This window comes from Magallana gigas, chromosome 3 (genome assembly GCF_963853765.1).
Source record: "Magallana gigas chromosome 3, xbMagGiga1.1, whole genome shotgun sequence".
NCBI lineage: Eukaryota > Metazoa > Mollusca > Bivalvia > Ostreida > Ostreidae > Magallana > Magallana gigas.
In genome coordinates, this window is record NC_088855.1 from 8,658,416 (window position 1) to 8,685,645 (window position 27,230).

Consider the following 27,230-nt stretch of genomic DNA (forward strand, 5'->3'; position numbering starts at 1 on the left):
GTACCCTGAGAAGTAAATTATAAGCAAGTCAGTAGTGATTGTAGTGATTTATTCATACTTCTATCCGACGGTAATTAGAGTAAGCCTTTTTATTGATCAGTCTAAGAATATACCCAAGTTGCCCCCCTGGTCCCACTTCATACGTTTGAGGAAACTCCTCCCCTAGGGGCCTCCCGTATATACTCTGCATTGCCTGCTCCCACTTGATTGGATGAACCAACTGTTCACACAAGTTTTTCTTGACGAAATTTTCCTGACTGGTTGTTTTCCCAGTTACATTATAATAAACTCTGTGTTTTGTTTTGGTTGTGACGTCAATATTTTTGATGGTCGAGTACATCTCCTTCCTAGCAGAGTCCATTAACATTGTATGGAATGCACCACTGACTGGAAGTCTTTTACATCCTTTCAACCCAAACTGTTGAGATGTATCTGATATAAAATCTAAAGCCTGAAAACAAAGAAAAAAAAATACCATTCACAAAAATAGCCAAACTCTTAGTATTTTAGTGTATTCTACCAGTAATGAAAAAATTCATCCAATCCAAGCATGGTTAAACCCAAGAGCATTGAGCACATTGTATCATTGTGATACAGAATTTGGAGTACAATACACAGCACCTATACTGAGGATGCACAAACCTCATTATGTCCAGCCACCACTTTGTGGTAGGGAGTTAGATAACTGGCGGTCTGCACCACTGGGTTGAGGATGCCACACTCTGACTTGCAGAACTTCATGGCAGCTTCTTTTGCCAGACCCAGCTTGGATTGATGAGAGATAGTCATGGTCAGCATTCCACTACCCACTTCCTCTGACGCCTCTTGCATGCTATAGGCACGGGTATTCAGTAGGGTCAGTGCTGGAAAATTGTTAATTAAAAAATAATAGAAAAGAAAAAGAAACCATACTGTGATACAACATCTAAAATTAAAATTATAAATTAAATGGCATGAACATCAAACACTAACCATCAGTAAATGACAGGACTCCAGCACAGACACAGGCTGTGATTTCACCAAGACTGTAACCTGCCATGCATGTTGGTCCTTCCAATATCTGATAAAAGATCACACTTTTAAATTCTAACAACTGATGATTTAAAACTATTTCTTAGATCAATATCTATTTTGCATCTTCTTTTTAAAATGTTCACGTTGCATTTAAATTCAAGACAAATGAAATAGTGAAAATTGAATTTGATTTTTGATCATCATAAGTTCACATGCAGCTGATATACATAAAATAACTTAATAAAGGGTGAGCAAAGCTCTTCCTACAGATAACATGTATATGTGAGAATGATGAATATTTCAGATAACTTGTACATGTGAGAATGAAGAATATTTTATATTTAGCGATCAATACCTATTGAACTTGAAAATCATGGTTCAAGATGGTGGTCTCTTTGCCATTTTGAATCTTGCCCTGAAATCTTGTCTAAAGAGATTTGCTTATATCTGATTAAAAACCCAGCATTTCAAATTCAAAGAAATACTGAAAATATTGTTTAAAAGATTAAAATGTTCTATTTTTCTGCAACAAATCATTTAAATCTATTTTCAAATTGATTGGAGCCTTGTTACATTGACATAAATTGTCAAGTAATGTCTGCCTCTTCTAATATGATGTCATAATGTAGACTGTGCATGTGACCTCTAGCTTTACGGTAATAAATTATTGGATAGGCGGATCCAACTCAGCCTGTCATCAATAAAGAAATGTGATTGCATACCTGTTAACCTTTCAAAGCTGCTATGTGGGAGAATCTCCCCCTTACCAACGTGAAATGCAAATATATATATAATAAAAATACTGTTAGATACCTTATTTTACCATTGTAATTAATGCATTTGCAATCATTTTAAATTTTATTATTTCTATGACTACCAGTGTGCAATTACAGCTTGTGTTGCTGTACAAGTTCAGAAAAGTATTATTTTGTTTGCATGGTACAATACAAGAAGTCAATAGTGCCACTTTTTATATTAAGTCTTTCTATTGTTCAGTATTGAACCATCACTGCATGCTGACATCTAGGGTAAACACAGAAAATTTAATTTATTTTGCCTATTTTGAATTTGCAGTGAAACCCAGTTAAGAAAAAACCAGAAAATAATATTCATTAAAATTATTTTTTGCCTTATATATAGGATAGATTTTTAATTCACAAAACAATTTTAACATGTATTTCTCCAGTATCATTTAAAAATGATCTCTGTTGTAATGTCTATAGCATCCCTGTAATTTATAGTACCGGTACTATAAACTTTAAAAACTCTTGTGAAATAAATGCTTTTACACTTTTCCTCGAGCTTCATTTTATTGGTAGCTTGTATAAACACTCAGTGTTCCAAACTCACTTTGATTTTTACCGACCGTGCTGGCCAGACAGAATTAGTCACGACTCACTGCACGTGGCTTGTGTGCTTTACCTGTGCACCTGTTAAGTGACAACACTGGCTGTTATTGTTTTCTTTGGTGTTACAGGGTAAAATCAAGATATTTTAAGCTTTCACTTATTTTTTATAAGGCCTATGCATAACTAAATACGTAACTGATTTAAGTCAAAACCAGAAGTAATCGTAAAAAGTAATCTGGGCTATAACATGTCATACTATGATCACGGTAGATAGTACTTGGATGGATTTTGATATATTCAAGCTACACTGCAAATCAGAGAAAAACCCGCAATTGATGTGGAAATTTGCATGTAAAGATTCAGAATTGGGGGGTGGGGGGGGGGGGGGGGTATGGGGAAGACAAATACGATTGCGGGAGAAATTTGTCTCCTGCGCTGGAGATAGGTTGGATGCGGTAGATCTTAGATTTTTAGGCCGTTTTGCTGGAGTCTCCCGCGCAATGCGGGAGGGTTAACAGGTATGTGATTGTGTTACTGGCTTTGCCCACCAAATGGTCACACCGTAAAACATTTTAGATTATTTTCTAAATAGACAAAACCACACCACTCATCTAAAAATAATAATTCAAGACCAATATAAATATCTGCTTGTTTTAAAATGATTTGTAGAGAATGACATAATACCTCCGGATACAGTTCTTTCATCATTTCAACAGCAGCTAATGATGTAATAAAAACTGCAGGCTGGCAGTTGATTGTTTTATCAAGCTCCTCCTTTGGACCAAGTAAACAGAGCTTCAGAATGTCCTTCCTGAAGTGTTCACTGATCTCTTCATACATTTCTTTGACTCCCGGGTAATGTAGAGCTTTCTTACCCATGCCGACAAATTGGCTTCCTTGTCCGGGAAATAATAAAATAGGGAATCTGGCATTTACAAATGCTTTTCTTTTTACTCTCTTATCCGATATCACTTCTTTAGTGGAAACGGTCTTATCGCTGATATTAGCATCAAATGCCATATCATCACTGTGTCCACCATCTCCACCCCCGCTATCACCAAAACCGTGAACTTGTCTTGCTTCATTTACTTTCACACGTGAATTTTCCCTGAGATATAGTATGTTTCTAAGCAAGCGAAGCTGTCTTCTGTACATTTTCATTCTTTCACATTTACCGGATGTTGATCCATGGGGTCGAACGACGGTATGTCGCAAAAGCATGGGCAAGTTTTATTGTTTAATTGTTTGCACAGTATTATGGTCAAATGTTTGAATACATGTAGGTTAATGTACTAATCTCTATCATTATATGATATAAAAGACAGATATTTTTGACCTGGTGTATTTCAACCTTGTCGTAAAATGTTTTCCCGCGGATTTTGAACACGTGACAAAAACATTACCCTCTTCCTTGCTTTGTTCGGGAAAAAACCACGTACGAGAGGCAGTTGATATTCCCAAGACATTAGTATTTGTGACTGAAATAGGTATATATTTAAAAAATGTTCTTTATCCAACTTTCCACAATTATTAAAAGCAATCAATAAGGTTTGTCTTGAATGAGATCAATTTAATATGGCACAAATAATTGTAAAGTTATAGATTTGTGATGTCTGACCCATTAACCCCCCGCCGTAGAAGTAAGAGAGGGAGAACAGAAGAGGACCCCTCCTCCCCTTCCCAAGCTAATGGCGTGGAGGAACCAGTGACACGTAAGTTGATCATTATTTTAAGAAAGTACTGTACAGCCCTGCCATCTACCTGAGAGCAAGCTTATAGATGTTCCTTGAATTAAGAGTCGGTATTTTGATTCAGTTGATAACCAGCAAGTTTACGTTTTATTATGATGTGTAAAGTTGTTTTTTTTTAATCATTTCCAGCCAATTTTAGACAATAGATTTTAAAGCATTAAATTTAGTCTCCTTATGACTGATAATATTATTCTTTATATTTAATAAAGATAATTCTTTCATATGGAAGATGGGATAATTCTATTCCTGTAGATGATGGGATAATTTGATGTACTTATGTAATTTCAGCATCCAGAAGAACAAGATCAGGTGCTTCCACTCGTAAGTAATTGTCACTCTATTATATTGCTATGGTAATTTTCATTGTAAATATCTCGTGTAGCCTCCTGGAAAGACTCTAATCTAAAATTGTTATTTAGCATCATCAACCAGAAGTAGTGCTAGAAAGACTCGCACCTCTCAGGATGAAACAACTTCTCCTCCGGCCAAAGGTCCCAGGATCGACAGTTCCCCTGGAGGTGATCTTGAACCGCTCCCATCGTCACCTCAATCAGGGGGGGTTAGTCAGGAAAGGTCCTTGTTTTCAAGTCCACCACAGTCTAGGCTTGGGGGTAATCCACAGCAACTCTTTTATGCTAAAATCTCTTGTAGAGCAATTAAAATGCTGTCTAAAGATAAAGAAATTTACTATATTTTACATATTATACAAGTTTTAACTGTAAAAGTTTTTAATTTTTAGCTCCAACAAGTGAAATTGATTTGAGTTCACCATTGAACTATGGGACCCCAAGTTCAAGAACAGGGGGACCTTTGACCCCAGGAGCTGCTGCCACGCCAATCCGATCTCGACCTGATGTTAGGAGCGACCGGAAAATCCGCCAAGTTACCATTGGAGGATCAGATCCTAGTGTAAGAATTCAATAGTATTCAAGTCGTGAAGAAGTACGGGTATGAAACACTGAATGTTACAGCTATCACGGATATTGTCTTTGTTTAGAAAAAGGAACAGATAAAAATAATCCTTATTTAGATTAATAGCATGTTTCAATTAAGTTAACTTCTTCAGATCACCAATAGAAATTGAAAAGTTTCCAGGTATTTTCCATACCATTTTGTGAATGGGGTTCAGGCCCGTGGAATAAGGAATTTTACAACAATTTGTCAAATATTGGAAAAAGTTAATGCTATTGTAGGACTTAACTTCAAGGATACGACACTTAATAGGTCAAGATAAAGTTATTGCCACACAAAGTCTTTTAAATATGTTTGTTATAAATTCCAGTCCTCATCATAATAAATTTTAAGATGCAAACAATTTAGAGGGAAAATTGGCATGGAACCTATGGCAAAAGGGAGGGTTTTTAACCGGGTTTTCCAACGGAAAAATCCGGTTATTAAAATGGTGAAAATGGCGGGCGGGCGGATTGGCGGGCGGGCGGCTGCCAAAAGGGTACCCTCATTGTACGGATAACTCCTCCTACAGTTTTCAAGATAGGAAGTTGTTCTTTTGCAGATCAATTGTACATATATCAGAGGTGTGCATATTGCTAGGATTTTGATTTCCGATAATTTATCGAAAAAATACCAGCTTTTGAACTTAGTCATTTTTTGGCAAAATGTTGCATATAGGGTACCCTCATTGTACGGTTAACTCCTCCTACAGTTCTCAAGATAGGAAGTTGTTCTTTTGCAGATCAATTGTACATATATCAGAGGTGTGCATATTGCTAGGATTTTGATTTCTGATAATTTATCGAAAAAATACCAGCTTTTGAACTTAGTCATTTTTTAACAAAATGTTGCATATAGGTCATTTTTTAACAAAATGTTGCATATAGGGTACTCTCATTGTACGGATAACTCCTCCTACAGTTCTCAAGATAGGAAGTTGTTCTTTTGCAGATTAATTGTACATATATCAGAGGTATGCATATTGCTAGGATTTTGATTTCTGATAATTAATCGAAAAAATACCAGCTTTTGAACTTAGTCATTTTTTGGCAAAATGTTGCATATAGGGTACCCTCATTGTATGGATAACTCCTCCTACAGTTCTCAAGATAGGAAGTTGTTCTTTTGCAGATCAATTGTACATATATCAGAGGTGTGCATATTGCTAGGATTTTGATTTCCGATAATTTATGAAAAAAATACCAACTTTTGAACTTAGTCATTTTTTGGCAAAATGTTGCATAAACATGTAGGGTACTCCATTTCACTGGATAAGGGTTGACATGGATTATGGATACAGTTTACATAAAAGAAAACCCGGTTTGCTGTCACATTGACAGCTTTTCACTTGTTCTGTTTGAAATGGGGCCAAAATTCAGCTCCTTGTGGGTCATCGGAAAATCCCTGTTTACATAATTATATAGACTCTAAATGTAACAAGTCACAAAGCAGGCTTTCAGACCTATTGCTCAGTATCATATCTGTTTCTCTACAGGAACCAACAAGAATTACAAGTGAAATCAGCAGCGACCCCAACGCTGGCCCCCAGTTGGTCATATGGGGCACCGACGTTGTGGTCAGTCACTGCAAGGAGAAGTTCAAGAGGTTCATCTGCAAGTATGTGGATACGAATGTTGCTGACGATGAACAGTTTGAAGGGATGGACATATCACAGCCATACTACTTGCAAAGGCTGGAAGAGGTAATGGAAACTTGTGACAAATTTAAGTAATTTTGAACATATTGTATGAGTATGCAACGTAATCGAACGAGAAATTACAGGATTTGAATGATTGTTAACAGTCATGAAAAATTTAAACTTTTTTATAACATGGTTTAAATGTTTTCTTTCAATTTTTTTCCTCAGATAAGTCTAATTGGAGAACCTTTCCTGAATATAAACTGCGAACATCTGAAGGAGTTTGATGCAGACCTGTACAGACAACTAGTGAATTACCCCCAGGAGGTTATCCCCACATTTGACATGGCTGTCAATGAAATGTTTTTTGAGAAGTTTCCTGACACAGCACTTGAGCATCAAATTCAAGTTCGACCAATGAACGCCGATCGCACCAAAAATATGAGGTCTCTAAATCCTGAAGGTATTGGAAATTTTTTTCACCAATTGAAAATTTCTCCCGACGTGTAATAACTATGGATTTTATGTGCTAAATTTTCATCATTACTGCAATTATTTGATTTATCTGAGTGTATTTATTATCCTGTTGACTTGTTAAACAGACATTGATCAGCTTATCACCATCGGTGGAATGGTGATCAGAACCAGCTCTTTGATCCCTGAGATGAGGGAGGCCTTCTTTAAGTGCTATGTCTGTGCTAACACAACCTCGGTGGAGATTGACCGTGGCCGCATTTCTGAGCCGGTCCTCTGTACAAACTGCAACACCAATCATTCCTTCGCTCTGGTTCATAATCGATCCCAGTTCACTGACAAACAGATGATCAAACTGCAAGAATCACCAGGTAATACATAGCTTGGTAATTAACAATTCTTTCCTCAGTATTGAAATAAAGAAATTAAAAATTTCTGCAGGCAGGTTATATCAACAAGAACAGAATCACTCTTGAAAACAATTTTAGAATTAATTTTTCATGTTCAAGTATATATGTCTATTGAATTTTAAGAGTATTTAACTTATTATTGATTGTTACCGGTATTTTATTTTATGAATTAAAGATCACGGTATGTTTTTATGTTTTGTGCAGATGACATGCCTCCTGGTCAGACTCCACACACAGTGGTTATGTACGCTCACAACGACCTTGTGGACAAAGTCCAGCCTGGAGACAGGGTGACGGTCACCGGAATCTACAGAGCGACGCCCCTCAGGGTCAACCCCAGGATGAGGAACGTCAAGTCGGTGTACAAAACCCACATTGATGTAGTCCACTTCAGAAAGGTGCATGAGAAAAGACTTCGAGAAAATGATGACGAAGGAGATGGGTAGGTGTTTTAAGTTTAATCATTTGCTGGTCATACATGTTTGATACATTAAATCTAATTGTACGTGTGACTTGTGTCCCACTGACTTAATTTGTTTTTCATTCTCTAGGAAAGAGAATTTGATCAATGAAGAGAGATTGAAAATAATCAGAGAATTGTCCAAAAAACCAGATATTTATGAACGTCTAGCTAGAGCAATAGGTAAGAATTTCATCATCATTGAACCAGGCATGTCATTAAATACTACTGCAAATTTAAAGTGATTAAAGTTAACTCATTTTCTTTGTAGCTCCAAGTATTTATGAAAATGAGGACATCAAAAAAGGAATACTTCTTCAGTTGTTTGGAGGCTGCAGGAAAGATTTCTCACATTCAGGTCGAGGAAAATTTAGGTAAATTTTAAAAAGTTGAAGTGGTCTGGAAAACTTTAAATGTTTCTATGCTGATGAGATTTGACATCAGTGTAAAAATAATTAAGTTTACAGTTTTCCCCTATTAAATGCATTTTAAAGTATTCCAAGGTAAAAATTGTAAAACCACAACCAGTTTTGATCTCATGACTTACAGAACATTATGTGATGCATTTAACAAATAGACAACAATATAAAAGAAATTAAAATTAATTTTATTGTTATTTCAAAAGACAAAATGGAGGTGTCCCACATCTTCTTAAAAGAGTACATATCACTGATTTACACTAAGCTTGTTTGATACAAATAAAATCAAAATTATTTGCTGTTCTGTCAATAGAGCTGAGATCAATCTCCTGCTGTGTGGAGACCCTGGTACCAGCAAGTCACAGCTGCTTCAGTATGTGTATAACTTGGTGCCCCGAGGTCAGTATACCTCGGGTAAAGGATCCAGTGCAGTGGGTCTCACAGCATACATCACTAAAGACCCAGAGACAAGACAACTTGTTTTACAAACGTATGTATCCTCCTTTTTGGTGTAAAGCATGTAAGAATCATCACATACATGTAGTTTAAAAGAGATATGAAGCTCAAAGAAATAATTCATGATTGTTATGATAGAGAACTTAAAAATTGCTGTCTAGTCTAAAATGCAATAAAATTGTACTGTAGGGGAGCATTGGTGTTGAGTGACAATGGAATCTGCTGCATTGATGAGTTTGACAAGATGAATGACAGCACTAGATCAGTCCTACACGAAGTCATGGTAAAGTTTAATGTTCCAATTCTACTAGCACTTTAACATTTGTTTTCAATTGAAATATGTAGGTCTGCTGTGCTGTTGAATGAAATGAAAGTTGACTTAAATTGCAGGAACAACAAACCTTGTCCATTGCGAAGGCTGGTATCATCTGTTCCCTGAATGCCAGGACCTCTGTCCTAGCCGCAGCCAATCCTGTTGAGTCGCAGTGGAACAAAAATAAAACAATCACTGAGAACATCCAGCTCCCCCATACCCTGCTGTCAAGGTAAGAACCAAGAAAATACCTGATCTCAATTGTCCATCAAACAAAGAATGAATGAGAACTTTTCTATACCGTAGTTTGTTTAGATTCCAAGACACTGATAATTATTTTGTGGAGTTGTAACCCTTTTACATAATTATTTGTTGTGTTTTATGCATACTCTGTGCCATTCATTTTTAGGCATTATCTAATTATGTTGGAATGTTGAAGGGTATTTGGGATTTCTCACTTTTCTGTTTCATTCTTACAGATTTGATTTGATTTTCCTGATGCTGGACCCACAAGATGAAATGTTTGACCGGCGTTTGGGAGGCCATCTTGTATCTCTCTATTTCAAAACCCATGAAGATGAGGAGGATGAAAATTTGGTCAGTATAGACACATTTAACAGTGCTAATGTCAAACACATACAAACAGATACTGTTTCACATGGTAATCTACCTGTTTATTTTGGTTGAACTTCACCAGTTTGGCCTTAAATGTTTTGAAACAGTCTTGATAAAGTAAAGTCAATTCTAGTCTTCGTTTCATAATGCTTTCAAATCCAAATTAGACCTTGTGCTTGTAAAGGAGTTCACTGTAAAAAGGGGATTGTTAATGAGCTGCCACATGGTCAGAATTTGTTACGGTAACAATTGCCGATTCTTTTACAGGACATGAGTATTTTGAAGGATTACCTTACATATGCCAAGAAATACATTCACCCTAAGATCAGTGAGTCGGCAGGACAGACCCTGATCGAGTCGTACGTCAACATGAGGAAAATGGGCAGTGGGAGGGGACAGATCTCGGCGTATCCCAGACAACTGGAATCTCTCATCAGATTGTCCGAGGCTCATGCCAGAATGAGACTGTCAGAAATTGTGGAAGTAGCTGATGTGGAGGAAGCCAAAAGGTAACATGCATGGGTTAATTATACCTTGTTAATCATAATTATTATAAGCAATATTATTACAAGTAATGGATATTGCCCGAATCCACTCTTTTTCATATATATGTAATATAATTCACAATTTTGTTTTTAAAAAAGCATCTTTGAAGTAATACAAGAAATTTAAGGTTATTGTGATCTTCTAGACACAAGGTGGATGTGGAAGTTTGTGAATGGAAATCTAGTGTGATCATGAGGGTTCAAACCAATTGAACTCATATGAAAGTTTTGCAGCGTATGAATGTTGTGACTGCTAACTCTAGATTAGCTATTAATGATGCACAACACACTGATTATAATGGTGCTTGTTAGATACATATAGTGGCCTTAAGATTTTGCATTGCCTGTTTCTTATTATCGGTCTTGTTTGATACAGGTTGTACAGAGAGGCTCTGAAGCAGGCAGCCGTGGACCCATCCACAGGGAAGATAGACATCACCATCCTGACCACAGGACTGAGTGGTGCCGCCAGGAAACGAAAGGCAGAGATCACCCAGGCTCTCAAGAAAATCATACAGGGCAAGGGCAAGGTGTCCACCCTCAAACACCAAAAGTTGTACGAGGAATTCAGAGAAAATTCAGACTTTGTAAGTACTCTCCCTTGAGGTCATTTAAAGAATCACAAGTTATTATTATCTTGTATTCGTAAGTCTCAAATGTCTTATCATATGTTTAACATATTTTAGTGTCTTTGTCTGTGATAACCCTATAAATCGATTTTGTAATGTATAGTCAAATACATTTCATTAATGACTAATTTAATATTTAATAGTAGAATCGCTAAAAATTGTAGATTTATAATAAGGTACTGGTACTGTACCAGTTATCGGCTAAACTGAGAGTTCGGGTTTATAGCCTGCGACAATCCAAGATTTTTTAATTCAGTTGTCTTTTTCGAATAAAGAAAAGTAAGTTTGCTTGAAAACTTTCTTGAATATGTTTTATACATGAGCTTAAACGATCATTGTTTACCGCTGATTTTACATCTTTGCACTTTCAGCTGTGGGGAAAGTGACGTAATAAGTTAAAAATAGAATATTACCTCTTTGTGATATGTTATTATATCCCTTCTTTGATTTGACATATAAATCAATACATTTAACATGTATAAACAAAAGGAATTCACGAATTTCCGAGAGATTCGTAGCGCAATTGAACGCCTGATTGTACAATTATGTATTGAATAGTATACAATTTGGTGTATTACCGTATGATAATAAACGAATTATTTTATGAGTTTTGTTTATAATGTATCATGACCCCGAATACTTTAGTCTGACCTCACAAGGGGCATAATTCAAACTACATTTAGCAGAGTATAAAATCAACATGAACACGGATTTTTACTATGTTATTATCACGAAGCCGATAACTGGTACAGTAAATCGTAAAAACTCGGCAAATTCGGGGCGTGCTTAAAAGCACAAAACAAGATGTTTTGGGTTCTAAATAATGATATAAACTAACAGATTGATAAATAAAGATTTCACTTTTTAGCTCACCTGAGCAAAAGGCTCAAGTGAGCTTTTCTGATCACAATTTGTCCGTTGTCTGTCGTTGTCGTTGTCGTCGATAACTTTTCACATTTTCATCTTCTTCTCAAGAACCACTGGGCAGATTTCAACCAAATTTGGCACACAGCACCACTAGGTGAAGGGGATTCAAGTTTGTTCAAATGAAGGGCCACGCCCTCTTTAAAGGGGAGATAATTGAGAATTATTGAAAATTTGTTGGTATTTTTCAAAAATCTTCTTCTCAAAAACTAATTGGCCTGAAAAGCTAAAACATGTGTGGAGGCATCCTCAGGTAGTGTAGATTCAAGTTTGTTCAAATCATGGTCCCCGGGGGTAGGGAGGGGCCACAAGAAGGGGATCAAGGAATATACATAGGAATATATAGAGAAAATCTTTAAAAATCTTCTTCTCAAAAACTATTGGGCCAGGAAAGCTCAAATTAAAATGGAAGCATCCACAGGTAGTGTAGATTAAAATTTGCTTAAATCATTGTCCTTGGGGGTAGGGTGGGGCCACAATTGGGGGATGAAGTTTGACATAGGAATATAAAGAGAAAATCTTTAAAAATCTTCTGCTCAAAAACTATTGGGCCAGAAAAGCTCAAATTAAAATGGGAGCATCCACAGGTAGTGTAGATTCAAATTTGTTCAAATCATGGTCCCAGGGGGTAGGGTGGGGTCACAATTGGGGGATCAAGTTTTACATAGGAATATATAGAGAAAATCTTTAAAAATCTTCTGCTCAAAAACTATTAGGCCAGGAAAGCTCAAATTTGAGTGGAAGCATCCTCAGATAGTGTAGATTCAAGTTCGTTCAAATCATGGTCCCCGGGGGAAGGGTGGGGCCACAATAGGGGCATGAATTTTTAGATAGGAATATATAGAGAAAATCTTAAAAATCTTCTTCTCAAAAACTATTAGGCCAGAAAGCTCAAATTATAATGGAATCATCTTCAGGTAGTGTAGATTCAAGCTCATTCAAATCATGGTCCCCGGGGATAGGGTGGGGCCAAAATGGGGGGATCAAGTTTTACATAGGAATATATAGAGAAAATCTATAAAAATCTTCTCAAGAACAATTAGGCCAGAAAAGATCAAATTAAAATGAAAGCATCCTCAGGTAGTGTAGATTCAAGTTTGTTCAAATCATAGTCCCTGGGGGTAGGGCGGGGCCACATTGGGGGGATCAAGTTTTACATAGGAATATATAGAGAAAATCTTCTTCTCAAAAACTATTAGGCCAGAAAGCTCAAATTTGAATGGAAGCATCCTCAGGTAGTGTAGATTCAAGTTTGTTCAAATCATGATCCCTGGGGGTAGGGTGGGGCCACAATTGGGGGATCAAGTTTTACATAGGAATATGTAGAGAAAATCTTTAAAGATCTTCTTTTTTAAGACCATTTGGCCAGAAAAGCTTTAACTTAGAGGCATCCTCGGGTAGTGTGTAAATTCAAAATCAGTCCCTAGTGGTAGGGCGGGGCCGTGATGGCGGTTTGAATTTTTACATATATGGAGAAATTCTTTAAAAATATTCTGGGAAAGTTTTTCGGTCCAAAACTTGGTACTTGGTGTGAAAGCACAGGTTTGATGAAACCATGATACCCTAGAGAAAAGTGGGGCGACAAAATGGGGGGGGGGGGGGGGGGGTTATATAGGAAAAGAGAAAAATCATCTTACAGGTACAACAACAAAAGGGGCTTGGTATTTACCAAAAGAAAGAGGTGGATAAAAATTGGCAGATTTTCATTTTTTTTAGCAAGATCTACTGTACTTAGTTGTCAAGATATTTTGATACTGTAATGCTAATTTGATCAGAATTAAGGCAATTGTTGCTCAGGTAAGCGATGTGGCCCCTGGGCCTCTTGTTAAAGTATGTCAAGTTTTATCCAAAAATATCAAGAAATAAGGAATTACGAAAAGAAAACGTTAAATTTTAGCCGATAACTGGTACAGTGCCAGTATCATTCATTGAAATATTCTATGGTGATCAAATATGATCAGGTGTGATCAAGTCTATCATGAAGCCCTTCAGCTTTATTAGATATGATCACTTGTGACTGAATTTGATCACCTCATAATACTCAAGGAAGATTCCTTATTCCATAAATAGTATCACATCAGTTTTTTGCTTGCCCACAATTTGGAGATGTGCTACTATTTAGGGTTGCAAAAGTTGTGCAAATAAACCTGTTCCTCTCCTTTTTAGGCCATAACCAAGGACATGTTTGATGATGCCCTGAAGGAATTACAGGAGGAGGACTTCCTCATAGTCACCAACAAGCTGATTCGCCTCTGTCAATAAGCTGACATCTCCTCATAGTCACCAACAAGCTGATTCGCCTTTGTCAATAAGCTGACATCTTCTAGTAGTCACAAAAACATTCTTCACCTCTGTCAATAAGCCTTCAGTACTTGGATCTATGCAAAAATGTAGTTATGTTTGAGAGTATCAAAGATATTAGGTGTATACTTCTGATTATCAATATAGAAAAAGTACATGTATGTCAGCTACCCTAAAAATATGCTGATCAGTTTTGTTGTATTGAAGATTCTTGTAATTCTTAAAATTGTTTTATATTTCTGTACACCTGCATGTATAATGCTTGTCTTGTCTCTGTACATTGTTACCCTGTCTTATGCTCGTTCAATCTCTTGGGAGAAAGGAGATCCACCGGATGTGTTCACATGTATATAACCCGAGTTCAACAGAAAAGTTTTGTATTTTATTAGTGCACTTTATATTGTTTATAAAAGCAAATGATGCAAATTGAGTGCTTCCATTGTTATTGCGTTTGTCAAAGTAATAGATGTATACTCAGATGGTGATCAACATTTTATATATATTTATCATGATAGAGTTACAGCTGTACAACACTGTATATAGAGAAAGGTGCATGATGATCTGACAATTTCACTGTTACAAAATTGTTTAAATGTCACTTGATTCCATTAATACATAAGTGTACTAAATCACTGCCAACACGAGGCATTATTTTGATGTTAATAAATTTATTGATCTGCAAGTCAAAGTAATAAATGCTGAATTTATTATGTGTTGTTTGTGTTTAACTATTTAAAAAGTAATGCATGTGTACGCGTCAGGACATGGAGGACAAGAAAATTATTGAAACAGGAGAGCCAGTTGTGTTAGCAGGATGTTTGTTTTTCATTGATGGGTAATAGTTGAATTTTTAATCAGGATTTCTGTAGGAAAAATCCAGTGATTGAAATGCTGAAAATGGCAGGCGGGCAGCTGCTAAGGGTACCCCCTTTGTATGGATACATGCAACTCCTAGTTTTTAAAATGGGAAGTTTCTGTTTTGAAGATCAATTGTACATATATCAGAAATGTGCATATTACTTGAATTTTGATATTTTTTTTTTATAATATATGCAAAATTGTTGACTTTCGCATATTATTCAAAATAAGCAATACACTTTAACACCTAAATGCACAGATTTTATAAAGGTCAAGTTCTCAATTTTGTGTTAATATAGTATTCCCATCATTATCTTGTTTTAATCACAACACAAAAAAGAGTTTCATTTCATTTATGACAATAATAACTTGTACACTTCCTGGAGTTTTAATGTATAAAAGAAATTTTACTATTCATAACAGGGTGAGAAAAATGAAAATAACAATCTGCAAGTAATGCTACATAAAAATAATTTCCAGGTTTACATGGTAGAATTGGAATAAGGTCCATTTTGCTATCAACAAAATAATCACACTTGGAATAAGGTATATTAAACAAGGTGTTTATTTAGGTACAGTCTTCTTGCAGAACATTATTTCAAATTTTATATCACAGCTTGGAATATGGAAAAAAGCAGTTAAAATACATGTACATAGTACACACATGGATTTCAGTTTCTCCTAAAAAGACTGTCATTTTTGAAATTCAATTAAAAAAGTCTGTAAAAAATATGTGTTTAAGTGAAGCATTGGAAACAGAGTTATCGAAACATGTACGTGTGTATTTGGGTTTCAGGGAAAACCATGCTTAAAATTCTCCTGGATAATTTGTCTCATATTTTAAATACCCCGTAGGTATAAAGTATAAAAAAAAATATCTATGTAAATACAAAATGATCTTGCAAAAGTTAAAATCTTTGACCTTCATTTGAAATAAAGACTGCTACAAAGTTGAACAAAAAAATTGTTGTCATGTATTCCATCAACTGTCTGTCAAAAAAAGTTTCCTTATCACTCGATATCAATAAAATGACCAGGTATATAATTTGGCACAAGCTGTCAATGGCATTAAAATACCCCATATGTAAAAATCTGTAATAGACTTGAGGGTGGGGGACAAACAACAAATAGGCTACAACAGCAACTGCATGAAAAGATAAACAGTATTTTCCTTTGGATTTCAACAATAAAACAGCTAGTAACAAATGATAGAGACATGATTTCGTGCAGAGGTATTTACATTTGACCAGTATAAAATGATTAAGAAAATCAAGAACTGACAAAATTGTCCTACTGGAATGCATACCATTATACCATTTACCTTGGACTTACTCTGATAAAAAATAAACAATATGGCTTCTGTCCTGGACTGTCTAGATGTACACTTGACAACAATGGAATGTAGTTTCTCAAACTTGACCCAATGGAAGCTTGAGTACACACAATCATTGATCAAAATTGTAACAATGAACATCCATAATTGCATAGATACTGTACATAATAATTAAAAATACAAAATGCTTTGTTCACTCTCTGTATATAAACAGTTATCTGGTAGGATGACAAATCGTTGATAACAGATGAGGATCGGTCAGCCAGGAGGGATACTGGCGCGCGGAGATCCGTGAATCGTCCCTTACCCTGAGAACACCAAACACTACAACCATACATGATTTAGCCTATCTAACTCCGATATATAGATTTGTTCTCTGCTACGTGGGTATATAGAATCGCCAGACATTTCTAGATGATCTCATATGTCCTGAATCTTCAGCTGTTCTATCTTTACTAGTCCTCTCTTGGAGCCCACCCTGAATTTAGCCAGGTCTTTTCTTGTCACTATTCCCACAGGCTACATTGAAATAAGAAAAAAAACATAAGAATCAAAAATAAATGCCACACTATCTAGAAAATTCTAGGTAAAGAGCTCCACTTTAATACAGGAAAGTTGGATAAAGAGATGGAACAGTGGTATGACCTTAACCTTGGACTAAGAAACTTTAAAAAAGGGTCACTGCACATCTTTTGCTCCCTAGCACTGGATTTTAAATGATATATTCTATAAACTTAAAATCTTATCTTCAAACTAAGGTCAAGGTCATTCCACACTTTAAATTTTAGGCAACTCCGTGTGTGAAGTATTTGACAAGGTGCGTGTACAATTTTCATAATTTTATCTTGAGGGAGTAAATCAAACTTAAGTCATTAGGACTATTTAGCTTGAAACTTGTTATTCAGAAAAAGACAGGCGATGCTTATAATTTAGAAAATCCTTGTAATGCTATGGACTCACCACATTCTTTTCATCCGTGACAATGAGGTGCCGGAGCCCGAGGCCTCTGAACAGATTGAACACGCGGGGTAACGAGAATTTCTGTTCCACTGTGTACGGTGAAGGGTTATAATAGGGTTTTAGGTCCATCACATAACTCTTCTCCTCATCAGACAGCTCTATCTCCTGTAAGAAAAATAATCAGAGTTTCATTGTGCATGCACACATAATTGCACAAGAAATTTTTTACATATGGTACCTGTTCAAAGTTAATAAAGGGTTATGACTTACAGCTAGATGCTTTGAGGTACACAGGGAAATGACAAACAGATACTTTTATTCATGACTTACTGATACTTTGAGGTACACAGGGTAGAAATCTCTGAAATCCTTGATGGTTATATTTCTGGGAGGTACCTGACCCTCTGGACAAAATATCTAGAAATGTCCAATGTAAAGCAGTATTAGTCGTCAACATTATTAGTCATTTAAATAATTTGGAAAAATTCATTTATGCATTTTTACCAATGCAGAGAGGATACCCACCTTCTTCTGCAGCAGAACCAGCAGCTGACTTCGAAGAATAAGGCCCTTTAGTTTCCCTTTCCCGGGTGCCTGAATTTTCATATTAATTAATAAATATTAATCAACATTTATAAGCTACACTTTATTCTATACATTAAAAATCTTCATCATGTGAAAAGCAACATATAAAGGGGCATTGTTAAACTTATCATTGGCATACTTGAGATATATTCATTTTTCCCACAATTTTTTTTGTAGTATATTTACAAGAGTTATAACTTCTATTGGCTGAAATAAGTTGTGGCTCTAATTTTTTTTCTTGTGCATGTTGAGTTTGATTCACTAAATAGCATCATAAACTTAATCCTTGAACTACTCTCTCTCTCTCTCTCTCTCTCTCTCTCTCTCTCTCTCTCTCTCTCTCTCTCATTTGGCTGTGTACTAGTATTTTTTATTTAGTGTGTTTGGAGGAGAGTGATTCCCGCTATATCCAGTACAGTGATTATACATCGCTTAATGCCTTGCTTCTATGTTTAGTAATAGTTGCATTCAGGTGAAAACTTATTAAAATCCATACTATCTTGTAGACAAATCTGTTTCCGCCAAATATCATATGGTAAATATATTGCATTTACAGTTTTTGTTTTACAGCGTCGCTGTGCTACTGACCATGGGGTCGTCCTCTATGACTGGGAAGCCACAGAACGTCTCCTCCTTCAGCATCCTGTAGATGTTCTCCACTCTCTCCTTTGTTTTGAACGTAGCAAGTGGAGCACTCATTACATCACTTAAATGTACAATAAATCTCTCATTTATTTACCGTAACACTGAAATTATAAAATATCCTTAGAACTAAACAAATGCATTACAGAAATCAACATTCAAGATTCATATCATAGTTATTTCAAAAGCTTGTAGCATTAAGAATTTGCAATTTAAACTTTTTCAGTTCGGAAGAATTTTATTTGAATTTTCCAATTAGATTTATCCCTCTTTGACTTAATTACCGGTACAATCAGAACCCTTTAGAGCCGTTTTAACATGAGCTTGGACTTAACTGGATATTGATGCTTCATCATATCTTATATTTACATACAGTGATTCACAATAAGAAGTGATAATGAACATCGGGAATATCGATTTATGGAACACATAAAAAGGTTCGTTTACAGAAGATGATATACTGTGGTTTCATTTATTTTTGTGGATTTAATGAAAATCACATTTATAGTAACGTAAATCTGTGGACAAAAATCCTATCATACAAAAAGTTATTAAAAATTATATTTCATTAATTTCATGGATCAACTCAACAATGAAATCCTTGAAAATAGGTATTCAATGAACATTGATGAAATCCCAGTATCCTGTGTTCAGGTAAGTTCTTACCTGGCTCTGAGGTCATCACAAAGGGGCGGACACTCAAAAGGTAGTGTAGGTATCCCCATCACCTCCACATTCATGTCATACAAACCCTTACAGACAGAAACAAAAATCTGTTTATAACACCTTGTCATAAAGACAGACTTGCAGAAAAATTGTAAAATCTGACAAAGAGACACAAATAATTTATTTAATATTTTTAAAGTTTAAGAAATTAATATTTGATGTTCAAATGATACAGAAACTGATGTATCATTAAAGTTTAGAAAACTGATGTTAGTCTAAAAAAAACCAGTAATGAAGTTGCAAAACATTGAAAATTAAACAGAAGTTGCAAAAAAATCCCTTTAGTTGAACCATCCATGACTCTAATTCTTGTGGAGTATTTGATGCAGTAAGGTAATGGATATGGGTTGGTACTTACCGTTGTTATAAAATCACCGACCCATTTAGAGATCATGAGAACTATCATGATGGGGAGTCCGAACGAGATGTCGTCGGTACACTCCACAATGATCACAGTCAGACTGATGGTGGTACGCAGAATCCCGCCCAGTTGACACGCTGCTCCAATCAGGGCAAACTTGCCCACATCTAATTGCTGTCAAAAAATCGTAGAACTTGTGATTGAATTTTTTACTTTAAAGAGGTTATTATAACTTAAGAAACGCGTGATACATTCAATGTTTCCAAACTCACAAGCGTTGGCCAGGTACTTCATAGAATTTTTCATATATACCATTACCGGTTAAATGATATTAGTCTCTGATACATAAAATCGATATACCGGTAATAAAAAAACATATAAATTGTGCTTGCAAAAAACCATAAATAGGTATTTTTACTACCATAAATAAATGCATGTATCATGCAAGTGAGGAGTTGTCTGCCCTTGCATCAGCTTTCATAAACAACTGTGTAATTGTATACATGTGATATGTTTATAGACTTCAAAGCATATTAGTAAGTTCATTTTAATAAAAAATAGTGATTGATGTTCTTAGACAACAAGCAGAATAATAAGTATCCAAAACTTTGTCAATTAAGAACTCTACAGAAATAAAAGGAACTAAAAAATACATTTTTTAAAAATGCATAAAAAGCTTGGGCATGAAATAAATTACACAACAAGAAAGAGGATTTGACAGCCAACATTACATACCTATAGTACAGAGACATGGAAGGATACAAGAGAAATGGACACCATTTTATTTTTTTAAGTTAACTGTGCTCCATGTGCTCTTGCAGCATGAACCTTTTAATTCTAGTCTAGAAATACACCAGTCTTGTGCAACACTTACTTTAATATGATCTTGATACATAGTCTTACAAATACACAAGACCAATGAAGCTAAGGCAAACTCTCCTATCTACTACATCTTCAATCAATATCCAAGGTAATTCAATACAGTTATTAAGTTTAGAAAATGACAGATATGCTTTATATAATTTTAATGATTAAAACACTCAACAACATATATTATGTTATCAGAAACAATGGCCTGTTTAGAGCAGAACCACTTCACAAGTGTATACATATGTATATATATAGTTATACAGAGACACTCTTATGAGGCCTGTTCAGCAGAGCGTCCTGGCGCTTGCAAGTGCTTCACAAAATTTAACATATTATTAAATGTTGAAGAGCGCTAGCAAATTTCCACTCTGCTGAGCAAACCTGCGGTCTTCTGACATACACTTGTCTGTACCAACACTACAAACCCATCAACAACACTGACACCTAGGGACTGGAGTTAGTTCGCAGTTACCTCATTTTACAATTTCAGAACAAAGAGTTAAGCAATGCTTTCATGCAAAAGCTTCAGTTGGACTTACTGTCTAACAAGCAACACTATTGTTGGAATCACCAGAAGCCAACATGTGACAACTTAAGTGGGAGTTTTTCTTTTTGTTTCATTTTCCTCTCGGACCAGCATAATAATGTATACCTCTTTTGGTACTGATGAGATTGCCTCTTGAATTTTATATTTTTTATGTATTTCTTATTGATGATACATTTTACTCCTAAAGCCTCTTTTATTTTGAATGATGTGATTTAATATTAAAAAGCATGCACAAAATTTTTTGCTGAAATCAAGAGTAACAAATAAATAACACGATTATTTTTTCACATTACTTCATGTAGTATGAACAAAATCTGAAATTTGAGTTTTTTCCCCTAAATAGCTCTTCAATTTGCAGGCAACCAAACTTGCATGTTTACTCAATTTTACATTTAGGTAATCTTCATCATGAAATTAAAAAACTGTTAGTAACAAATCAATGTTTTTAACTGTTAAAGAAGAAAATGATCAAACAAGAAAAACTCCAGAGTCACGTATTAACCTTACCTTGAGCAGAGTACTGTTGGCAGCCTTTATACATGTATAGTAACTAAAGTCATTACATTTCTACATTTAAATCTCCAAAATAGTGAAATACATATAGTAACCGAAGTCATAAGATCTCTTTTAATACATTTAAGTCACCAAATTAATGGTATTATATAGCAGAAAAGCACATCTTGGAGTTCATCTAGTTTAAATTTTTTCGATAAAACTCTTCATCCAACTTTCAAGGAAATGAATTACTTAGAATTTGTTAATTCCCTTTGGGTTTTAATGGCAAAGATTTTAACACAAACTGTTATCAAAATATCACATATCACTTATAAGCCGTAATTTATTTTTCACTTGATTTTAGAGAAACACAATTTTTTAATTTTAAAATAACAATAGCTTCAGCCCCATGAATTTCCTAAAATATAAATTCTACCCAATAAACTGCTGGGGAGAAATTGTACATGGCCTATAATTTTTTTATAGCTAAAACAGCAAAGCAAAGTAATTCCGAATCAAACGCTGTGATTGTAATTGATTACTTACCAGATTTGGGTTTTCTGGCATCAAGTGTGCCACTCCCATACCAATGAGTCTCCCCCAGGCAGCGCCGATAGCGAGGGAGGGGATGAACACGCCACTGGACACGCTCAGTCCGTACGTCCACACACCCAGGACAAAGAAAATCAGCACAAACGCCACCAGACTCACCGCTCCATGACTCTCTGTCACAATAAAAGGCTCCAATCACTCAGTCGGCTTACAAGTATTCTTTTATCACATTTTGTAAATAAATAGTTGAACTATTTTATCTCAGACATTGATTTCTAAAGATATACACATTTAATTTAATTCAGGTTGCACCGCCTCATTTGATTTCATCCATATCCAATCATTGAGTCTGCTTACAACACATTTGTAAATAAATATCTAATCCAGTAAAGTTGAACTATTTCATCTCTAACTTTGATTCATTCTGATATACACATTTATTTCCTATGTCACTTTCAATGCGAAATCTGATTAGTTAACAAGCCGGGTGTAAATTTCCGTACCACCTGCTGAAGTTGGGGATAAGTAATGAACTAGATTAGGCCAAGGGGAGACAAGATATGCTCCGAACAAGTGATCCTGGACGGACTGACAGATGGAAAGACGGGCACTTTTGTTGAGAGTGGTCAGCAAACTAGATACAGCACTATATAAATACTGTGTGTTAACTCACCGAATGGGTCGTGAAGCAGGGCTTTCAGGCAGCCCTCTGGAGTGGTCAGGAATAGTGTTGACAGACCATTGTACTTCTTGTCAGTACAATACACCTACAAAATCAAAGTACTACTATATATTCAACTGAGAGGTCTCTACAACCAGTTAAGAACTGTTAGATAGCCAAATACGCAATAAAAGGTCTTATACTGATCTATAAATCGGGCAAATGCTTAATTACAGGTCTTCTAAGCGGACAAATGACCAATAGATAGTCATATGAAACAAGACTTACAGATGCTGTGACAGCATGGCTGTCAAATGGGGCCTTGTCTGTGCATTCATTAATTCCAACCATCAACCCAAAGGCTACAGCTGCTGACACCACTGCCACTAGGCCAGCCTCAATTATCTTTATCCAGTTCTTGTTTAAATATCTACAAATATGAACAAAATTAATTAAATGCTTATTATACATACATGTATGATTTGATTTATATCTGTCAAATCAAAAATTAAAATTCTTTCTGTCATGTTTAAGTTTTTTGCTTTTGCTGCTTCTTTTTTTGTTTTCTGAGTGTTTGTGGATGGGGGGGGGGGGGCTGTTGATGTTGGAAGTTCATTTCCGTACAGTACCATATCATCTTTTTATATTGCAAGATTTAAATAAGCATGCTTTTGCAACACAGAAAATGGTCTTGAATGTAATCAAGCTCTTAATTAAAGGTCGTATCACAAGAAATATTTTCATAGAGAACAAGCTGAGTGGTGTTAAGCACATCATACATTAAGTATGATATGTTGATTGATGTACAATAATATGAAGTTTGATATGTATTTGGATTGTCTGGGAGAGGGTTATGTAAATGTGGATATATCTATATATACCTTTTCCTAAACACTGTTAGTTTGTAATTCATCACCACAAAAAGAGCACCCATTAAACCACCTAAGGAGAGAGAAGAAATACAGATTAGAGGGCACACAACAAAGAAACTCCTATGTATGTCTTGTACATAGAAAGCTTTACAAGAGATCACCTTTACAAAATCTATTTACTCAGGCCCAAAGTGGTATACCCATCCTGTTTAATCAACAATGTTTACAATCAACATTGTGCACAATGAACATTAATAATTCATTTGACGCTCAAAATCAAATTAACAAATATTTATCAGCTAACAAAAAGCAACTTCATGAGAGTAATTCAGTTAGATCATAAAGGTTAAATGCGGGAGGTTTAGAGCTGAATATGCTTAGCTTCTTTATTTCTTATACAGAATGTGTGACAAAAGTATTTTACCTATCACTGCCATGAATATAAAGACTGGGATTTCAATCAAGTCAAACTTTAGATCCTGTATGAAATAAAAAGAAGGCAATTGATTCAAAAATATGCAACAATATGCAATATATAACATATGTATATGCATTCAAAAACCAACTGTTAAAATCCATTTTATGACGCATTTTGCAGAATTTAATTGACATATGACAGGAAGCCTAACAAAAACCTTACAAAGTTTCTAAACAATTAATTTTAAGTGCAGGGAAAATGATTTTTTTTTACTTTATTGTCTTCAAAACCTCTGTACATTTAAACATTCAATAAAATTTCTACTGCTGAAAATTTATTATTTTCCCCGACAAACAGTATAAAAATTTCTGTATGTGCCGAGGACAAAAGTAGCAATTTATATTCAATGAAGATTGCTTACAAGTTCCCAAATAAACGTGTAATCCAAATTACGGTGGGGTGGGAACAAAATTTGAGGCCAAAGAAATCCTTGGATTTCAAAACAAAACATAGTCTAACTAAATTGTTACATAAATGGCACAGAATGTGCAAAATCATTTTTTTATTTAAATTCCTATGATTGCTATATATTCTCATAGCTTCAATACAAGCTTCAATGCCATCCCCAACAGTTTGCATCCTATACAGAGGACCATTGTAACTGTGAAAGGAAATCATGACTTACAAACTTAAAGGCATTGAATCGGATCAATCCAGGGTCAGTCAGTTTTGTTGGGTCTCCATTTATGGCACTGATTAAAAAGTTGGTGGCAAAACAGGCTACCATTGAAGAAAAAAACTGAAAAGAAAAAAACAAATCAAACATAGATATCTCCTGTATTCATAGACTATATACACCTATCCATACATTTTAGTTTCTTTTGTTAAGTATAACTTACAACTCTCCATGTTAGATCCTGATTCCAAAAGCTGGCTGCTTCTTCTAAACTAAAGAGAGTTCCCCCAATGGGAGCCCCGAAAGCCGAGGAAACCCCTGATGCTGCTCCCCCTGCCACGAAATCCCGGATCTCATGGTCGTTCCTAAATGCTGAATAGAACTATGGAAGAGACGAAATCATACAAAACTAATACACTGACATACCAATAGTGGGATATATGAAATAGAAGTTATAATCAATTCATCATACAGATTGCAACTAGACAATTTACAGACTTGTGCACACACTGTGTATGCAATTTACATGTACCGGCATATACACTTGTTCTTCCAATCTGCTGCATCTAAGTATATTAGTGAGTGCAGTACAGTAAAACAAGCTTATAACGAAGTGCTGGGGATGGGCTATTTTACTTCGCTATAGGCGTAATTTGTTTACATCATGTAAGAAAGCTGAGGGGAATGAAAATCACTTCGCTGTGAACTCAATTCATTCTAAGAGTGTTCACCATAACAGTGTTTTACTGTACCTTGTATTGTATATACTTAACATTTCTTTATGTAATCATTTGGGATTTTATGTGCACTGTATATACTATTGATTTCACTTTTTTTGCCCAATCTGCTGTAAAATATTTTGCCCAATTCTAAATTTTTCTTTTCACAATTGTAGTTAAAGAGAAGTAACTTTAAGTTTCCAAATTAGCTTCCAATTAAATTGATCCACTGTTACTAAGGGTGAATGGGTCGAAAATAAAATACAGACAAAAATCAATCGGTGCACAGTATTCTTCTATGCCATCATCTATACATACCGGGTACATGTATCTATAAAAATATTTTAATATTCATATAATTCTCCAGATACAATGGGAATGCGTTAACTGTTGGTGTTACTCACACTGACAGTCTTTCCATTACAGAAGTTGATCCTCCCCCGCCCCAGACCTGCTGCTATGATGCTGCCAGAGTGGGCCATGGGTCCTTCCTGAAACAGACAATGCATTTCTTATCATACCAGCAACTCAATGATGACATCTGTGCAATGAATGCAATTCAAGGCAATAGGCTTTGTATGTATTTGTGTTTAATAAAGCATAGAACTGGTATCAAGTTGTATCGTTGAAAGCAGCACTAACTATATAACATCAGTAGGTTTTTTTTATAAATTACCTTTACCATATTCAAATACAGTCAAACCTTAATATATCTTATTTGATAAGGCAAAGAAAGAACTTCAATATATTCATGGATTTGGGATGCTGAGGTTAAAATATGGCTGGAACTTTTCACTTTGGCATATTGATGGTATTCGGGATATTGATATTTGAGATACACAAGTTGGACTGTATTTTTCCTGTTTACCTATTCACCATTCCAATACCCTCATTTTCCTTGTAACAAAGGCTATCAAGAGCATGCATGTTTCGGGTTCATGCAAAATGTTGTGAAAGATGTATACATGCAAACATTTAATGAGAGACATTAATAAGAGATGTTTAATGAGAAAGGAGGAAGAAAACGGGAACATAATGTAACATGTACCTCAACCAAACAAATCTCTCCTAAATAATAGATAAGGCCAGACAATTTGTGACATGACATATGTTTATGTACAAACTCTGGTTTGCAAACTGTGGGTCTTTGCAAATCATGTAAATTTTTTTGCAAATGGAACTTCAGGTTAAGAATTTGAAACAGAAATATTGTTTTAGTTATTATGTCTTTATCATATTTAGACATCTTAACAATAAAAAGTTGCTAAAATATGTATTTAAGATTTGCAAAATTGAAAATTAACAAGTACAGTAAAACTCGGTTATAGGGAAGTCCTAGGAACCAGTGGATATACTTTGTTATATCTGTCATTCTTTATATCCGTATAACGAATTCGTAATAATAACTATAGCGAATTCACTATATGCAATTTTTTTTTACACTACTTTAATTTTTGCCAATTGAGGCTTAAAATGAAAATAATTTGCTTCGTTACCTCTAATAGTCAGATTGTGAATTGAAAAATCTATATGATAATTAATTCATTCAAACTTTTATTTTAGATGGTTGTGCAAACTTTTTAAACTGGAAAGAAATTCATTATAAAAGTGTAAATTTTCGTTATTATTCACTTCTACAGGACTCAAAATCAGTTCGCTTAACCGTAAATTCGTTATATCCGAATTCGTTATAATCGTAAAATTT

At 35.2% G+C, this 27,230-nt stretch overlaps 3 protein-coding genes across 13 annotated transcripts in view; 1 reads left to right on the forward strand and 2 right to left on the reverse strand.

The window, feature by feature from the left end:
- Positions 1 to 32: 32 nt before the first annotated feature.
- On the reverse strand, positions 33 to 3,576 carry LOC105317687 (malonyl-CoA-acyl carrier protein transacylase, mitochondrial). Its single transcript, XM_066078373.1, has 4 exons — positions 3,048 to 3,576; positions 973 to 1,060; positions 643 to 863; positions 33 to 451 (listed from the first exon to the last, which is right to left on the reverse strand). The coding sequence occupies exons 1-4, from the start codon at positions 3,522 to 3,524 to the stop codon at positions 53 to 55; spliced, it is 1,185 nt and encodes a 394-aa protein (XP_065934445.1). The 5' UTR covers positions 3,525 to 3,576; the 3' UTR covers positions 33 to 52.
- Positions 3,577 to 3,706: 130 nt separating this feature from the next.
- LOC136273594 (DNA replication licensing factor mcm4-A-like) lies at positions 3,707 to 14,958 on the forward strand. 2 transcript variants are annotated; one of them, XM_066078362.1, is made up of 19 exons: positions 3,707 to 3,850; positions 3,960 to 4,075; positions 4,403 to 4,435; positions 4,534 to 4,725; positions 4,854 to 5,023; positions 6,561 to 6,767; positions 6,933 to 7,167; positions 7,307 to 7,549; positions 7,793 to 8,030; positions 8,140 to 8,231; positions 8,320 to 8,422; positions 8,781 to 8,957; positions 9,113 to 9,206; positions 9,314 to 9,468; positions 9,716 to 9,833; positions 10,119 to 10,360; positions 10,773 to 10,983; positions 14,116 to 14,199; positions 14,250 to 14,958. In XM_066078362.1, the coding sequence occupies exons 2-19, from the start codon at positions 3,973 to 3,975 to the stop codon at positions 14,259 to 14,261; spliced, it is 2,709 nt and encodes a 902-aa protein (XP_065934434.1). In that variant the 5' UTR covers positions 3,707 to 3,850; positions 3,960 to 3,972; the 3' UTR covers positions 14,262 to 14,958. The 2 variants fall into 2 exon arrangements, with proteins under 2 accessions (XP_065934434.1, XP_065934433.1); XM_066078361.1 differs by having other exon boundaries at positions 14,116 to 14,958.
- An 860-nt stretch (positions 14,959 to 15,818) lies between these two features.
- Positions 15,819 to 27,230, reverse strand: part of LOC105317685 (H(+)/Cl(-) exchange transporter 7) — a 40,719-nt gene continuing 29,307 nt past the window's right edge. For 8 of the 10 annotated variants that reach the window (XM_066078363.1, XM_066078365.1, XM_066078366.1 and 5 more), the window contains 16 exons: positions 25,930 to 26,016; positions 25,030 to 25,188; positions 24,816 to 24,929; positions 24,137 to 24,191; positions 23,722 to 23,782; positions 23,129 to 23,270; positions 22,853 to 22,946; positions 22,174 to 22,352; positions 21,640 to 21,663; positions 19,713 to 19,889; positions 19,295 to 19,380; positions 18,575 to 18,692; positions 17,927 to 17,995; positions 17,732 to 17,818; positions 17,402 to 17,566; positions 15,819 to 16,960 (listed from right to left, as the gene is read on the reverse strand). In XM_066078363.1, coding sequence (XP_065934435.1) covers positions 16,862 to 16,960; positions 17,402 to 17,566; positions 17,732 to 17,818; positions 17,927 to 17,995; positions 18,575 to 18,692; positions 19,295 to 19,380; positions 19,713 to 19,889; positions 21,640 to 21,663; positions 22,174 to 22,352; positions 22,853 to 22,946; positions 23,129 to 23,270; positions 23,722 to 23,782; positions 24,137 to 24,191; positions 24,816 to 24,929; positions 25,030 to 25,188; positions 25,930 to 26,016 — 1,716 coding nt within the window. In that variant the 3' untranslated portion in view covers positions 15,819 to 16,861. Of the gene's footprint in view, positions 16,961 to 17,401; positions 17,567 to 17,731; positions 17,819 to 17,926; positions 17,996 to 18,573; positions 18,733 to 19,294; positions 19,381 to 19,712; positions 19,890 to 21,639; positions 21,664 to 22,173; positions 22,353 to 22,852; positions 22,947 to 23,128; positions 23,271 to 23,721; positions 23,783 to 24,136; positions 24,192 to 24,815; positions 24,930 to 25,029; positions 25,189 to 25,929; positions 26,017 to 27,230 lie in introns of those variants that run through there. The other 2 variants (XM_066078364.1, XM_066078372.1) reach the window with 2 other exon arrangements.